The sequence below is a fragment of the Trachurus japonicus genome, chromosome 8 (genome assembly GCF_045865225.1).
Source record: "Trachurus japonicus isolate A0001 chromosome 8, Traja_1.0".
NCBI lineage: Eukaryota > Metazoa > Chordata > Actinopteri > Carangiformes > Carangidae > Trachurus > Trachurus japonicus.
This window is the reverse complement of record NC_140914.1, coordinates 8,612,805-8,629,446: the sequence shown is the minus strand read 5'-3', so window position 1 is coordinate 8,629,446 and position 16,642 is coordinate 8,612,805. Positions and strand designations below refer to the sequence as shown.

At 44.7% G+C, this 16,642-nt stretch overlaps 1 protein-coding gene across 1 annotated transcript; it reads left to right on the top strand.

The window, feature by feature from the left end:
- The first annotated feature begins 286 nt into the window (after nucleotides 1-286).
- prr14 (proline rich 14) lies at nucleotides 287-16,430 on the top strand. Its single transcript, XM_085783607.1, has 11 exons — nucleotides 287-404; nucleotides 2,087-2,116; nucleotides 2,215-2,383; nucleotides 4,039-4,201; nucleotides 4,290-4,343; nucleotides 5,066-5,106; nucleotides 5,529-8,258; nucleotides 9,292-9,433; nucleotides 9,539-9,648; nucleotides 10,796-10,864; nucleotides 15,577-16,430. Exons 3-11 carry the CDS (start codon nucleotides 2,262-2,264, stop codon nucleotides 15,890-15,892), a joined length of 3,747 nt encoding a protein of 1,248 aa, XP_085639733.1. The 5' UTR covers nucleotides 287-404; nucleotides 2,087-2,116; nucleotides 2,215-2,261; the 3' UTR covers nucleotides 15,893-16,430.
- Nucleotides 16,431-16,642: the final 212 nt, after the last annotated feature.

Genomic DNA, 16,642 nt, shown 5'->3' with positions numbered 1-16,642 from the left:
TAAAAAAAAAAAACCACGGGTCTTTCCATTCCACCTTTCCACACACAAAACACCACACCGACCGCCTCGAGTCGAGTCAAACGGGGACATAAAAGACTGTAAATTTTTATGAGCCATTTGTTTCCACGCTCCTCATTGGCTGACCTCAACCCCTACGACGCTTCGAACTCTGCTCCGATTGGCCAGATTCCACCAGGCGGAAAGCGAACTCGGGCTCTGATTGGCTGAGGCGTCTGTCTACTTGTTGGGTTTGTAAAAACGGATACATTCGCTGGCTGCCGCTGTAGCTGTTGCTGTTGCTGTAGGGCGCCGCCGTCCGTCCGTCCGTCCGACATGTCTTGTTTACGGTGGTGAGGTCGGCAGCGCTACTAACCACCCACCTGAAGTCCAGCTCAACGGCTCAGGTACGTTTGTCTGCCGTGATTCACCTGGAAAAACCGTGTGTGAGTGAGCTATGACCCGCGGGGGCTCCGTGGTTAACGCCGGGGAAAAGGCGCCTGAACGTTAGGTGGCTATGACAGCTCCGGGCTACGGCTACTCCCTGGAACTGAAACTGTATCTAAAGCATGCAGTGTTGTCGGCGGCATGCTAAAGCTCTGCTGTAGCTTCATAAAACACACACCTCATATTCATTTTTTTTTTTTTTTTAAATACACACACTAACTAACCGACACACATACTAACGTTACATTGTGTTCACTGAACGTTTACTCATTTATAAAAGTTTGAATATGAGACTGTTTTATTCCAGCAAGTAGACCGCGCCCACTTTTCATCAGACCGTCACCACCGCTATCATTTGATTGTAAACATTAACTGATGAACATGAATTCTGGTTTAATTAATTAGCATTCAGACTCGTATACCGGTATGTTGTATGTTTTTTTTTATTTTTACTGGCTTTAGTTAGCGAGGTTATTATTGGATGGAGGCAACTTTTCGTGTTGTTGTGCAGGTGAACTCATGCCAGCCACAATGACAGAGCTGTAACCTAATTATTGTTTTTTTGTATCGATTCAAAAGAGCATGATTCAATGTAAATCCTAATTTCACGCTTGAGGGAAGTTATTAAAACAGTGCAACACGCAATAATAACACCCCAGGTTTAAATTATAGTTATTCCTGTTACAATTTAAAACAGAAAATTGCGTTTAAAATATATGGCAACACTTTTATTTACACCAAGGAGGACATTGCTATTGCATGTATGTAAATCTATAATATAAGTCATATTCTTCATAAATGCTGCTTTGCTGTTGTGTTGTTGTACATAGTTAGCACCATGAGTGTTGTGTTGCTGCTGTGAAGCCTTGACCAATATTACAAGGTGTAATGTGACATGTTTGTTTGGTGTAAGCCCCATCAAACGTCACATCATCAATTTGTTATCATTATTTATGTGAAATTAAACAGTAAAAATGAGCATTCATTCACACAAAGACATCACATATTGCAATCTCAGTACTTGCCCATATAGCCTAATTTCAATATGATGTGTTTTGCATACCTACTGTACCCCGCAGCCCTCGTGGGGATATTTTAAAGGTTGAACAACAACTCACTAAAGTGCGCCTGTGCAGTTTCTTATAATGCATGAACGTGTTCCACCATCATCCTTTAACAACATCCGCCCATTTTATTCTAAGATGATATCATGAGGATTTGTTTGCACATCATGCTCTAAATAAATGTTTATTCAAGTCGACTTAGTATTTACGTAGTGTTTCTACATCATTAATCATATTTGTAATGTTGTTTTTACAGGTGAAATGATAACTCAGTTTAATATTTAGTTGTTTGACATGAGTTTCTCTCTCTCAGTTGGAAGGGTTTTCTATTACGGTTGGCTGGATATCTTTGTTTGGATAAAACACAGGCAAAGACATTTTAAGATGTCATATTTGTTTTTAGAAAGTTATGATGATCATTTTTCACTATTTTCTGACATTTTTTATTGCAAGTGATAAATTGAATACCTTATTAAGACTTCAAACAGTCATTAAAATATTTACTTGTTAATTCCTTAGTTGTCTTTTATGCTAATATTCGAGCTTGAAAAGAAAAATCCTGTTCCTCTTCATTTCAGAATTAAACCTCCGTCCCAGAGATTATAGACGTAAGTGAAGCTTCACTTTTAAAGAGTTATTTTGAAGTGCTTTCATACTGATATGATACCCCGCATGTTTGTTTTTCTTCCACTGTTGTTATTTACAGAGACAAGCAGAGAGAGAGAGAAAGAGAGAGAGTGAGAGAGCACGGGGATGTTGACTTATCCCTCTGACTCGCTCCCTCAGATAGTTTGTCCAATGGATGAAGATGCTATTCCCCCAAACCCTTTCTGTAGTGCACCACCTCTCCTCCCCTTTTCCTCCATCACTCCCAGGTATAGTTGTCCCGGCACCTTTTGGCTTTTCCTTTTTTTTTTTTGCTCTTTGTGTATTTTCCCCTCCTTTTTGCTTTTTTTTGTCCCTTCTCTTTCATTTATGCACATGTGGGTCAGGACTTTCAGACACACGGAGAAAAATCTGACAATATTCAATAACTTGGACCAACAGAGTGGAGATTTTTAGGGAAATGTATTTCAGAGTTTGTTTGTTTTTTTTCTTCAACAAGTATGTTTATTCATTTTCAGAATAGATAATCACACTACAACAAGAAATAATACAGTGTGAAACAGAACTATCACAGTAAGGCTCATCTTCAATGAGATAAACATCGCAGGGCAGTTAGCATGTGTTCTTTTGAACAGTCCAAAACGTTAATCATCCTTTTACTCCCCTTAGAGAAAAGCATTTCAAATAAAACAAAGCAAAAAACAAACAAACAGACGTATAATATTAAATACATGGCAATTTCATTTGTTGATGGTTTACATACAAGGGGAACATGCCTTAGATGCTTTCCTCCTCTCTAAGAACACCATAAAAGATCTCCACATACTGTCAAAAATTAGATATTTACCCTTTAATGTGAAAGTGAGTTTTTCCAGTGCCACAGAATCTGATAGTCCTGCAAGCCAGACACTAATACTTGGTTTGGTAGTGGATTTCCAAGATTTGGCTGTAGTGTATTTGGCTTGTAGTATACAAGAAATAATCATAGATTTATCTGCCGGATTTATTTGTTGGAAATTTCAGAGTAATAATTAAATGTGTGTACTGTATGTGTGGAGCAGAACAGAACTAGATGTCCACATGGTGGAGATGGAAATGAATGTCGATATCGATTCTGCTTATTGGTCCCTTAACAATTTATGATCAATTTTCAATGTAGGGGGGGAAAAAGTAGGTCTAACTGTTTTCTCTCTGAGTCTCGTGGACACAGTGTAGAAGCAGTTTAAAGATGACACGGTTCAAAAGATTTGAGGTTTTCTATGTCGAGGGTAAAAAAACAAAAACACTGATGTTATTCTGACGTTGGACGTTCAGCCTCTGTGACGGACGACGTGTTGCTCGGCTGCACTCGTGTGTGTGTGTGTGTGTGTGTGTGTGTCAGGTTTGACAGTCCTGGATTTTTGAGCCCATGTTATGTTGTGCACAGAGCTGCTGCCTCCTTTTCTTGAAATGACTGTTTTCCTACCAGCACTGCCATCGTCTCATGAAGCCAGCCACGCTTCGGACCGTTTCCTCTGCCTCTGCTTTGATTTCTTTCTCTTTCTTTGTTGCAAATCTTACAGTCATGAATTTGACATCCTTGTTTTGCAATGCAGCTGTCAGAGAAACACGCTGCCTGGTATCTGATGGAGATAGAGCTGATAAAATCAAAAATTCTTCAGGCTCTTGAACCCAAACCTGAACTTTTAGCAACACAAAATAGTTTAAAGTTTAAATGCAAAAAGTCTCTAAAGTCTCTACTTTTGCAAAATGTACATAAAGTTGAATAGAAATATATTTTCCTTCTATATTGCACAAATCGTAGCTGAGATATTATTTCTTTCTGATACTGATGCATCATGACTTCCTGCACAGCCTCACTGTGTATGAAACAAAAAAAAGATTTGCTGGATGTCGGCTAAACTGACGTCTGAAACTTCCACAGCTGTGCGAATGATGGAACATCTGGCCACAGAAGGAGCGGTCGTATTCAGGGGATCAGAGCTCAGACACCTAAGAAGCAGAGCGGCACACACAGCGCAGCGCCTCCGAGACTGTCCGGACAGAACTCGTCCCCCAGCAAGAGACAAAGAGAGAGTGGAAACATGGTAAATAATACACATATTGAGCTTATTTAAATGATCATATTACATTAATAAAGTGAGTCTCTGACGCAGCGTCTCTCTGATTCTGAAGGTGTCACAGTCCAAGCAGCCGAGAGTTGAAAACACTCATCGGGAGCAGAACGAGGTCAGTGTTTTTCTCTCTGCCGGCCTCTCGGTCTCGTCCTCCTCACAGCCTGGCTTCGTGCCCTTGACGGTGTTTTTTTCTCGTGTAATAAAGCTGTCGGTGTCTATAATCTGTGCGTGTGCAGCAGCAGCTGTACGCTCGGCCTGTGTATGGCAACATTGGTGGGATCAGTACAGTGAACAGGGTGTGAGGGTTAATTGGGTGATTTAATCCTCCTTCACGGTCTGTTGCATCCCACACAGACAAGCAATCGAGTGTCTTAATGTGACCCACTAACGCACAGCGCTGCAAATATTACAGAACACAATGTATATTCATTGTGTGTAGAGTGTAAAGGGAAACATGTACCAGTGATATCGAATGAAGCGAATTTTAGCAAATTATTGTGAAGTAAATAGAGAACCAAACGTTTTTAAAGCTTATTATTTGACCCAATTTTCTGAAAAATAAAATGAAATTGATTCAATAAAATGACATTATTTTTTTTGCAAGAGGAGAAAATATTTATTTGACAAATATGATAAAGTTCTGTGCACAAATTCACATTATCATCATGAATGTGCTCTGCTTTTATTTAGTTTTGTAAAATGGAGAGAAAATACTTGAAGCATTTGTGGTTTATTGTTTTTGTTTCAAATGGTTTCAACACTTTCACTAAACACGGCTCAAGTCTTTTATCATAACTAAAACTATGTTTATCTGTTTTTTGCTTTTTTTTGCAGGATGGATTTGATTTTAATTTTTCAGCAAACGGCCAAAATAAGTAAGTGTGTGACCGTTACAGCTTATTTATGAATGATTGAATGTTTTATGTTTTTTTGAAGATTTTCCTATGCATGTGGAAAAACAATTTCAGGCAATTTTGTTATAATATTATTTTATTAAATTGTTTTTTTTACAACTTTTTTAATAAGAGGAAAGTGAATAAGAAGCTGTAATCAAAGTGCAGTTATGTCTGTGAACAGCAGTGCAATCATGGTTTAGTATACTACCATGTATTAGTATAGTTCTCTGAGTGGAAATAAGGCAGAGTAATTTTTATAGCGGAGTCGGTGTGCGTCGTATTGAGACGTCATGTTGTTGCTTTCATGGGAAATTAGTTTGTTATTATTCTAATAATGAAAACGGCTTCATCCCTGTGATATGTGCTCGTCTGATTCTAATTTCCTTTTCATGTTATCACAGACACGAGGACCAGAAAACCCCCTGCAAGAAACCAAATGTCGATGCAGCAGAAAATGTAGTGGAGCAGGTGGCGGACGGCGCCGACTCGGCCATGGAGGCGTGCGGGGGCCTGGCTGTTGGCAACGCGTCGGCCCCGAAGGGATGGGTGATCGGCCCGTTGTTTCAGTCGTTCAGGTCGAAGATGGCCAGCTTCACCGAGATCGTCATGAGTCCCGTCAAACTCTTCAGAGCCCCCAGTCCTCCGCCGCCGCCGCCGTCCGAGGACCCGGATCTGGAGCGTGAGCTGTCCGACGCCGAGCCGCCGAGCGACAGGTTTGAGCCGGTCGAGAGCTGGAATCAGGGGGCGGAGACGCACCAACAGAGGATTAGTGGTGGAGAAGGTGCACGAAACTCCAAAACTGGTGCTCTTAAAAAACTTTCTTTTGACACCGAACCGACGGATGAATGTGGAATAACTCGGAGGGAAATAAACTCGCCTGTTTCTGTGCCTTTGCCGGACGCTGCCCTCGCCCGCGTCGTCGCCTCCACACAAGTCTCAGAGACTTGTGGGTCGGTTTTTATCCCCCCTGCGCTATCTGAGCCCTCCGTCAGTTTAAGTGCCTCGCAGGAATCTACGTTGGAGGCGGAGAAGCTGGACAAGGAGCTGGTGGTCCAGCTGAAACCACTGCCCAGAAAATGGACAAGAATTAGGTCACAGGTGAAGAAAGACGCGTCTAAAACGCTTCTGCCTGAAGTGAGACAGGACGAGTCGGACTCAGCGGTCGGCGTCCGGCAGCTTTCTCAAACGTTACCTTCGATCTGTTACTCGGACTCTCTTCAGCCTGATGATGAAAGTAGCGGTTTGGTTCGCCAAAGCCTGCGGAATAACTCAAACACCAGCGCTAATGCACAGACTCTGGCGGCGCCGGACGCTCAGCAGCTGGAGCAGCTGAACCCGGACACGTATCCAGCTTTGGGTTCTGGGAGATCGAAGAGAGGCATGAAACCGTCCTGTCGTACGCAAGAACCAGTGAAGAGGAAGAAACTGACCGCACATACATGCACGGAGGACACGGAGCACCGGGAGTTGTTAAACACGACTTCAAAAAGCGTCAAAGTCAGAGGGTCAAAACCGCCAAAGAAGGAAGTCGTGTCGGCAAACGTCGTCGTGGACGAAACACTGAAGCCTCCCAGAAAGAGACAAACTGCGTCAACGAAAGCAAACAGGAAAGGAAAAGGTGGAGGAGGAGAGATGGCGCTTCCTACGATGGAGGAAGTAGCTTTAAACCCACAGACTGAAAGTTCCCATGATGCTTTGCTCATTTGTTCACTGGATCAAACCGTCAGTGTGTCGGTGGAGAACAACCTGAAGGTCAGTGGTGGCGGCAACGGCGGTGGCAACAACAAGACAAAGCGAAGTGGATCAGGGAAAAGAGTTAAAACGAAATCTGAGAGGGGTCTGGGAGAAAGTGAGTTAAACATCGAGAGCATGGATCTGGAAACCACCGTGGCCATCACCTCGCAGCAGGCCGCGCTGGCCGAGGTTCAAGTCCTCGTCCGTCCGGAGATCAAGTCCAGGAGCGCGAGCAAGAAACCGGTGAAACGGAAATCGCCAGGTTCGAAAACGGACTCTTCCAACGGCTCTTTGGTTTCTGCGGCACCGGTGCATTTGAACGCACCTCCGCCCGTTGAAGAGGAAGAAGAGGAGGAGGCGGCCGCCAAACCAGAGCTGAACCAGCCGCCCAAAAGACACAGGAAGGGATTTAGTAGAGGCGCCGTTAAACCCGCGGACTCGGGCGCCACTCAAGAGACGACGAAGCAATGTATCGACAACCTTCACGTGACGACCAAAGAAATCCAAACGAAAGCGACGAGCAACGGTAAAATCTCGACGGACCCCGTGTATTTTGAAATGACGCCCTTTGAGAACAATCACCACCTCGCTCCCTCGCCAGAAGTAGCGACTCTACAGGAAGTAGAGACCGCTGCGCCCGTGACAGATGGCGCGTCTCTTACAGGCAGCGTCTCCAAGCCGAGGTCCGGCGCCAGAAGGGTGAACGCCGTGAAGCCGCGGAGGAGAGCCGATCCGCAGCGGAGGAGGTGCGTGGTTTTACACAGAGCGACGCGCAAAGGCGAAGAGTCGAAGGCGAAGAATTCGATCACGATGGAGGACGCCGATCTGACCGCCGCCGGTTCCCGCTCGTCATCGGACGGCAGCGTTTCGCGGCGTCTGCTGCGGAGCTACTCGTGCCCGGAGATCCCGTCGCTCTGCTCGCAGGACGCGCCCTGGACGCCCACGCACACGCACCACAGCCGGACTCACACATCATCGCACCTGCACAAGGCCGCCGTCGCGCACTTTGTCCCTCCTACCCACAAGTCCCTGCGGCGAGCTCGTCGGCACACGGTCTGCAGCGTGGAGGTGGAGCGGGAGATCGCCCCGCTGTGTCTGCGTAAGGAGGTGTACCCGGCGTCCAGGCGGTCGGCGTCGTACGACGGCGTCGCCCCGCACCTGTCGCCCGGCCTGGCGCTCTCCGTCCTCGCCTCCTGCTTCCTCTCCAGCCCCCTCGCCTTCCTCTCCAAGAAGGTCGACGGCAGAGGAGCGGCTGCCAGCTCCGGTGCCTCCTCCCCTCACGTTCCCTCGCCGTCCTCCTGCTCCTCCTCCTCCGTCACGTCCTCGTCCGCCTGGCACCTCCCAGGGTTCCTCCAGAGAAGCGACTCCTCTCGTGCAGCATCCGACTCCTGCAGCAGGTAACACACTCGTTACAATCTGGATAAACGTTTTTCATGTAGGGCTGTCAAACGATTAAAAAATATAACTTGATTAATCGCATTACAAGTCTGTTATTAATCAAGATTAAAATACTAAATATTATATACACTAATATAACTTCTATTCTTCCTTTTAGTCTATGTACAGTTACTCCATTAGAATTTAAAGTGGAACTATGCAGGATTTGTTGCTTAACTATGCTACATTTTTACCTTAATTAAACAGCTACAGAGCAATTTTGATGGTTAAATCAGTGACTTGTAACTTGCCTTCCTCATAGCGTCTCTTGACTGAAAACCAACCTTGTAAGATCAGAGCCTCCAACCCGGTGTCCCAGCTCTCGTCTCAGTGGCACCGTGACACAAATGCGCCCTGTAACCTGTAATTTCTTGTTTATGACAGATAATACAACACATATACACATGGTAACATAGTATATGATATAGAACGTTATCCACTGCTCCATGGATTGATTTCTCGCCGGCTTCGTTGTAAACAAATGCACATTGTCGGGAGGAGGGTTAGCAACACAGAGTAAAAGCGACCAGCCTTACAAAGTTCCTCTTTAAGGATGCAGTTTTACAGATGTGAAAAACAATAACACATCCTAATTGTTTGTTTATTTTTTCACATTATCACTATATTTTGATCTGCACACTGCAACCGTAATAATACAAATCACATCACAGGCTATGATGTGAATGGAGAACTTTGTCCTCCTGAAGCTGCCGTACATGTGACAGGACACCGTCCGTCATAGGAAACACTCGCGGACGCAGTTTACAACTCGTCTGATTGATCACTGAACCAAGAGTTTTGTCTGATCAAACCCCAGTGGCGACACAGACACAGACTGAATACACAGACGGGCACTACCTAAGTCACTTGATGAAATTAATCGTGCGTTAATATTTTTGTAACGCGTTATCGTTTCCAGATTACGCGTTAACTTTGACAGCCCTAATTTCATCATAACACCAGTAACTGACTTCATGTGAATGTGTTTTGCAGCGGGAATCCTCTGGCGTGTGAGATCGAGAGACGACAACAGAGCGAGGAGGAGGAGGAGGATGAAGACACCAGCTCCTCCAGTCAGGAGTATGAAGACGCTGCACTGAGAGAGGAGAAGGCTCTGTCTGACTCTGAGATCAAGGTAAACGTGATTATTATACACAGATGGATACATAGTTCCTACAGTTTCCACCTTAATCCTACTTGAAATGGTTCTGGTTTCTGATTCACTCGTCCGTCATCACAGGTGGTGCAGAAACATGAGGAGCGAGGGAAGGTGTCGTCCATCAGAATTCGGAAAACTTTACCCAAACCCCAGAACAACCTGACGCCCATGGGCCTGCCCAAACCCGTCAGGTATGTTCTCCATACACTCATCGTACAGGAAGCGTTCGAGTTCACTGTTAAAAACTTTAGACTTAACTTTTAAATTTGATCCATTCAATCTCTAGATCTGCACAGTGACAATGTTGTGATATCGTATTGCAAGCTTAAAGGGATAGTTCAACATTTTGGCAAACTGGCCCATTGCCATAATCCCTATAGTCATAGCAGTAGGTTCGTTACCTTTAATTGTCGGTGCAAGCTATTTTTAGAACGGCGGAGCAGAGCCGTGAGCTGCTCAGAGCTACGCTACGGAGGCTAATGGGATTTCTTGGTTTCCCTCATCAAACTCACCAAATACACAATCCAACAACTCCAAAACGCTCTGGTGGACAAGTTGTGACCTGCACATTCACCACGCTATGATAATGATGATAATAATGATGATAATAACAGAACGTTACCAGACCGAGTTGTTTTAGAGGTAAATTCATGCAAAACCGCTGATGCACGTTCCCGTCGGGGGCAGTTTTTCAGCAAGCAGTCTCTGTATTTACCTCTAAAACAACTCTGTCTGGTAACGTTGTGTTATTATCTCATAGCGTGGTGAATGTGCAGGTCACAACTTGTGCACCAGAGCGTTTTGGAGTTGTTCGATTGTGTATTTGATGAGTTTGATGAGGGAAACCAAGAAATCCCATGAGCCTCCGTAGCGTAGCTCTGAGCAGCTCGCGGCTCTGCTCCGCCGTTCTAAAAATAGCTTGCACCAACAATTAAAGGCAACAAACCTACTGCTAAAACTATAGGGATTATGGCCATGGGTCAATTTGCCAAAATGTTGAACTATCCCTTTAAAGACAGATGTAATGCTTCACTCAGCTCTCCTACTTTTGATGTTCCCTCCAAAACGTTCATCATCTTCATCTGTTTCTGTTTGATTTCGCTGCCAAGTAGCTTCAGTAGAAAACCTGCGTTGACCTGATAAAGAACCTCCAGCTCATGTTTAACGTGCAAGAGTCTCTAATTCTGCTGCTGCTGCTGGTTAGATAAGAATATTGAACTACAATATATTCCTTTGAATCGATCAGTACTGCTGGCTTTTCTAATCCTCCCTGATCAATATTCAAACTGTTTACACCACAGTTATGGTTGTTTTTCTTTTCTTTATGTTTCACTACAGGCTGAAAAAGAAGGACTTCAGCTTGGAGGAAATTTACACCAATAAGAATTTCAGCAAACCCCCTGAAAGGTGAGATCACGGTCAACATCACACCAGAGCAAATCAACCTGTGGCACTTTATAGTTGTGTTTATAGATATCAAGTTAAATCATAAATAGACAGAGCCCTGAGAATAACAAGTCTGATATTTAATCAATGAACAGAGACCTCATTCACAATGTAGCTGAGCAAAAGATACATTAAAAGTTGTGAGCTCAACACCTATGATAAAAGTTTCAGGAAACAAAAATAGAATAAACATTAAAATACATAAAAACAGTCCAAATATTAAAATTTGGATGCACAGATGAGCTAAAATAGGAACATCTGGAAGTAAAGTGTGAAGATTTAAAGAGTTTTCTGCAGGCTGTTGCAGATAAAAGTCAAGTCAATTTAAAAGGATCATAGGGCAGGATTAATGAGAACGGCCAGTGACGCGACGGCCGCTGCGCGTAACTACAGCAACCAGGGAAGCCACCGGCACGGGAGCGCGCACAGACTTTTCACTGTTTACTTTACTCTTTACAGTCTTTCCTATCTGGGGAGGGAGGGGGGGTATTTTACTGTAGGTTCTCGCTCTCACAGACAGACAGACAGACAGACAGACACACACACACACACACACACACCTTCACTGTGCTGCAGCAGGAGGCTGCTTGTCTGTTCCTCTGAGCTCCTCTGCATGGATCTGTATGGGCTCCTACAGGCCGGTACCGAGAATTAACGCGCCGGGTCCGGGTGTCGGGCCGCATCTGTCAGGGTCCGCGGTCCCATGAAAACCAATAAACACCGGACATATTCATGATTTCATTAAAAAAAAACGGACGCGTCGCGGACACGCCGGCCAGGACGTGAAAAGTGGACGTGTCCGGGCAAAAGAGGACGTTTGTCCACCTGCCTGATAACGTTGTTAAAGTTATAACGTCGGCTTTTAACCGCTAGCTGCGGCTAACGGCTAATAATAAGACAGTAGTGAAGAGGGAGAGGGTGTGTAAGTTAGTGACCTGCCTGCTGCTGTGTGCGTGTGTGAAGGGAGGGGGAGAGAGAGTTGCGGCGGGGGGGGGGGTTAACAGGGCTTTCAGTTGTGCTGGGTCGTTTGCTGGCAGTAACAGTAGGCCTAATTTGGATCCACCCTGGTTCAGAGCGATAACAAGGAGTGTCGCCACTCTGTTACTGTATCAATGGCTCTGCCGCGGTTGCCCTCTTCATGTCTCCATTCCATTGATCCATTCGAAGGCAGTCGTGGACGCGCTGACGTCAGGTCCGCCGGCCAGCGCGCGAAATTCACCCCCTGAATTGCAGCGCATTTTGCAGCACAGACCCCGTTCAGGGCAATCGAGAGATACGCGGATGGGCTCGTTCTTTTTGGTTTTGAGCGCTTCCTCACCCATTATTATTTAAAAAACGTAAAACGCATGGGTATTTTCCGGTATTTTCTCACAAATCCTGCCCTATGATCCTTTAATTCGTATGGTGCCAAGTTATCTGGAGGCCCTTTACAAAAAGAGAAGGCGTAGTCCTTTATAACGCTATTTACAGAGACCTGACAGATCCCACCAAGAGCAGCACACATGGCAACAGTGATGAGGAAAAACTTTGTTTTAAATAATAATAAAGAACAAAGAATATTCAGGAACATTTCAGTTATGTTTCTACAGGAACGACCTGACTGTAGTTTGGGTTTACACCAGTGGCGGCTGGTGACTGAAAAAATTGGGGAGGACAGGAGGAAAACCAGTCCACGGTGTCATGTTATTTTAGTCAACTACCTATCTCTACTTTCTTATATTCGATTTAATTTGAGTAATAAAACAATGACGTACAAGACTTCTTTAAAAAAACATTTTATTAAATGATAAAAGTCTGTTGACATCAGGACCATGAGTGGAGGTGAGTGACTTTGACATCAGGACCATGAGTGGAGGTGAGTGACTTTGACATCAGGACCATGAGAGGAGCAGAGATCCTGTTGACAACATCAGAGGTGCAGAGTGAGCAGAAATCAAACTTTGTCAGTTTCATAGTAATTGGAAAAAACACTGAGGAAAAAAATAATTGAACTATTAAGTACTCACCTTTTCTTTAGAATTTGTAAAGCCACAAGGCAGAGTGACTTTGACATCAGGACCATGAGAGGAGCAGTGACTTTGACATCAGGACCATGAGAGGAGCAGTGACTTTGACATCAGGACCATGAGAGGAGCAGTGACTTTGACATCAGGACCATGAGAGGAGCAGTGACTTTGACATCCCTCCTCATTCAGTGGCTCATCTTCATCTTCCTCATGTGCTGTTCTCCTCTCTGCGCTGTCTGACCTGTCTCCGTTGCGCCGTAGCGCTTCACTCCGTCAATTCAGAGTATTTTCACAGCGTATTCTGCGGTCAGTCTTCGGTCTCTGCTCCGGTCCCGACTGGGCTCCGGACACGGAGCAGAGAGCCAGGTCCGACAGTGCCAGGCTATCCCTCTCTGAAGCAGAGGAGAGGTCGGCTTCACTCCCGTCTGTCTTCACAGAGTCCACAAAGGGTTTCTGATCACAGGGTTTCCAGCGCTGCCGCCTAAACTAACGTGTTAAAAAAAAAAAAGTAGCGATATTCGCCGCCGCCGCCCCCCTTGGGACGATCGCCTTCATTCATCTCCGCATCCTCACACACACATAGGCTACACACCACAGAGAAACGCGCATGCATAACAGCAGCGCGCGCTATAGGTGCCGGCCTTTCGTGTAAACAAAGCCTGGTCATTATATGACACCCGGCTATTAATTAAATGTTTGAAAAATAAATGCGACTTATAAACCGGTGCGACTTATATATGTTCTTTTCCTCTTCATGACGTATTTTTAGGCAGATGCGACTAATACTCAGGTGCGACATATAGTCCGGAAAATACGGTAATTAGTGGGGCTCGGACCGTCGGACAGTCACCGGCATGCCAGCCATCTGCTCTACCCACTACGCTACCGCAGCAGTTTACAAAGACTGCAGGACAGCACAGCACATCACACAACACTCATTAGTACACTCGCCCAAGACAAAGTGCGTTGCTGTTCCGTATTATGTCCCGCTGTTGTGCCGCTAAATATCTTCTCCTTCCGCGCCTCGACCCCAGGTTACCGTTGTGACAGTCAACGCGAATGCAGCTGTCAGAGTAACTACACGACAGCAGCATATCACAACAAAACAACTTCGTTGCTGCTCCGTATTGTGTCCCGGTCGTGCCGCTAACATTATGTCCTCCAACCGATTCCAATATAGCTGAAAACTCCATATTTCTTGTCCGAGCATAGCTGGTAGTGAAAGCTGTAAAATACATAGCGGTATTTCCTGTTTACAGCTGTATAAATGTGAGAATGAAATTTGGGAACTGTTATTGGACCAACCTGCTGTCAATCTTGTGTTCTGATTGCTGATTGGTACAGAAGAGCCTCCTCCGTCATGACGTCATTTTACGTGTCTTAGCCAATCACAGGTCAGGATGAAGACATCCTAAATGCATTGAGTCAATGGAAGAAGATCCCGCCCCGAGGCCAGTTAGGGAAGTAAAAATCTTGCCACCTCCGTAGAGCCCCCACCTTCCTGCTCCCTGCTCCTCACACAGCCTGCTCTGTCTCCTGAGCCTGCTGGCGGCGCAGTTGAGCCGTTTTAAGTGGATTTTCTTCCAAAAAACAAACTTTTTTTATGATAAAATACATATATAATATTTTATAAATTATACTGAGATTTGGTAATGATTTATTTCAACCAGTTACTCTTTCTTAAATAAAAAATAAATTTTCCTTTTGCCTCTCAAAAATAGAGGAGGACCAACCTCCTCTGCCTCAATGGACCAGCCTCCTCTGGTTTACACACATTACACACAACCTATGTTTCTTCTACTCACTCCTTCTCAAATACTGTATGTATAAAGAATACAATGTTATGCTTTTGTTTTCTGTGTTTTTTGTTTTATAACTTGCTTATGTTATTACAAACAAACTTGTGCCTTATTTTTGCTTAGATGTTCGGGGGAAAAAAGAGATTCAGTTTAATTTAAAACCTGTTCAGAGTTGGTTTAACATCATTGGACGGAGTTTGACCAGCAGGTGGCAGCAGAGGAACAATCAGCTGATAGTCTGGTCTCTATATCCACCTTTTTCCAAACGTCAAAAACGTAAGCCGGTTTTGCTGGTTTTTTGCTCTTCCGGTGGAATTTTATGTTAACGTTTCCATGGTTTCGGTAGTCATGGTAAATGCATGGATTTTTTTTTTTTTTTTCAATGAAAATCTGTAAAACACATGGATCATCATTACACCAGCTTTTAACAATGGATATCACACAAATTGACGTCATCCGTGTTCAAAGCCAGCGTTAATAGATCCATGTATTTACCGCAACTATGACGACGACTGAAAGCCATGGAAACGTAAACATACAATTCCACTGGAAATGCGAAACCTGCTTCCGGTTTTGACCATAGATGACGTTCGGAAACTTGTGGATTAGAAGAGAGGAAGTGACACCAGGTCATATGTAGTAACATCTGTGATGTGACTGACTGGAAAAAACTGAAACTGCACTCAAAATAATCTTGAAACATTTAGTGCTGTGCGTTCAATAAATGTTTCAAGATTATTTTGAGTGCTGCCATTTCAGTTTTTTTCTTATTTTTGAGCCGGCACCCAGTTCATCTTTACACAAGAGTCGAGCACGCCATTCCCTTTGTTATGTGACTGACGTTGTCGCCTGTCGTTGCGTCTTTCAGCCGTCTGGAGACCATATTCGAGGTTCCTGTCAATCGCCGCGACGGCTCCGAGTTGTGGCGCGGCCCGAAACGCGTCAAGCGCTTCGTGGAGTTCCTGGAGGTGGGCGAGGCCAGAAAACCAAAGAAGCCGCTCGTCGGCGTCGGCGGCGTCGGTGGCGGGAAGGCTGCGGGCGTCACGACCACGACCTCCCGGACGAGACGAGGAAGCTTCGCCAAAGACGAGGCGCCGCTCAGCGCGCAGGACGTGGACTCGCTGCTCTGTGCCAAGCTGGACCAGCTGAACCTGTGGCTCATCCACGACCAGACCGACAGTTGACAGATGCCTTTTTTCTTCTCCTTCGTCTTTTACTCAAATCAGTACAACAACAAACACTGCGTCGCTGTTTGATACGACAGTTTGTAATGTATCCTCATCATGGAGATTCACTGCGGAGTCCTCCAGCTCTTCTCTCTTTCTCTCTGTGCTCGTCATCAATCATCATTTTGAATGTTGCAGTGACAATTGTTGAAGAAGTAACACTTTTATAGTCTGTTGCGTTTGTATAGCTTGCAAGTTGAAGAACAAAACATCACAGCGCCATGAGTGTATTTAATCCTGAAACTTTGTTATTCATGTTTCAATAAGTTGCATTAGTATTATTGTTTCCATCTTCATCGCAGCACTTAAACACCCGGCCGTCAATTTTTTATTTTTTATTTTTTTCCGTCCATTGACGTTAATTTAACCACTTGTGAGTGTCAAGTTCTTCAGGTTGCAGCAGTGTATTAACTGAGCGGCAGCATCATCATCCCTAAGTTATTTATAAAGGCAGCTATTTTTTATTAAATGCTGATTTATAACTTAAAAAAAAAAACGTGCCAGCGAGAGATTTGTGTGTTCGCTACAAACAAACCACCAAGTTTCTGTACAGTGAAGTGACCGTGTGTGTGTGTGTGTGTGTGTGTGTGTAGATCAGTGTCCTCTCGGCTCAGGACAGGTCCAGTATTCGACTTGTCCACTTAACGTATCCGTGTTTGTGGTTTTTTACAGCTGAAGACGTTTTGTTTTTTGTGTTATTGTATAAAT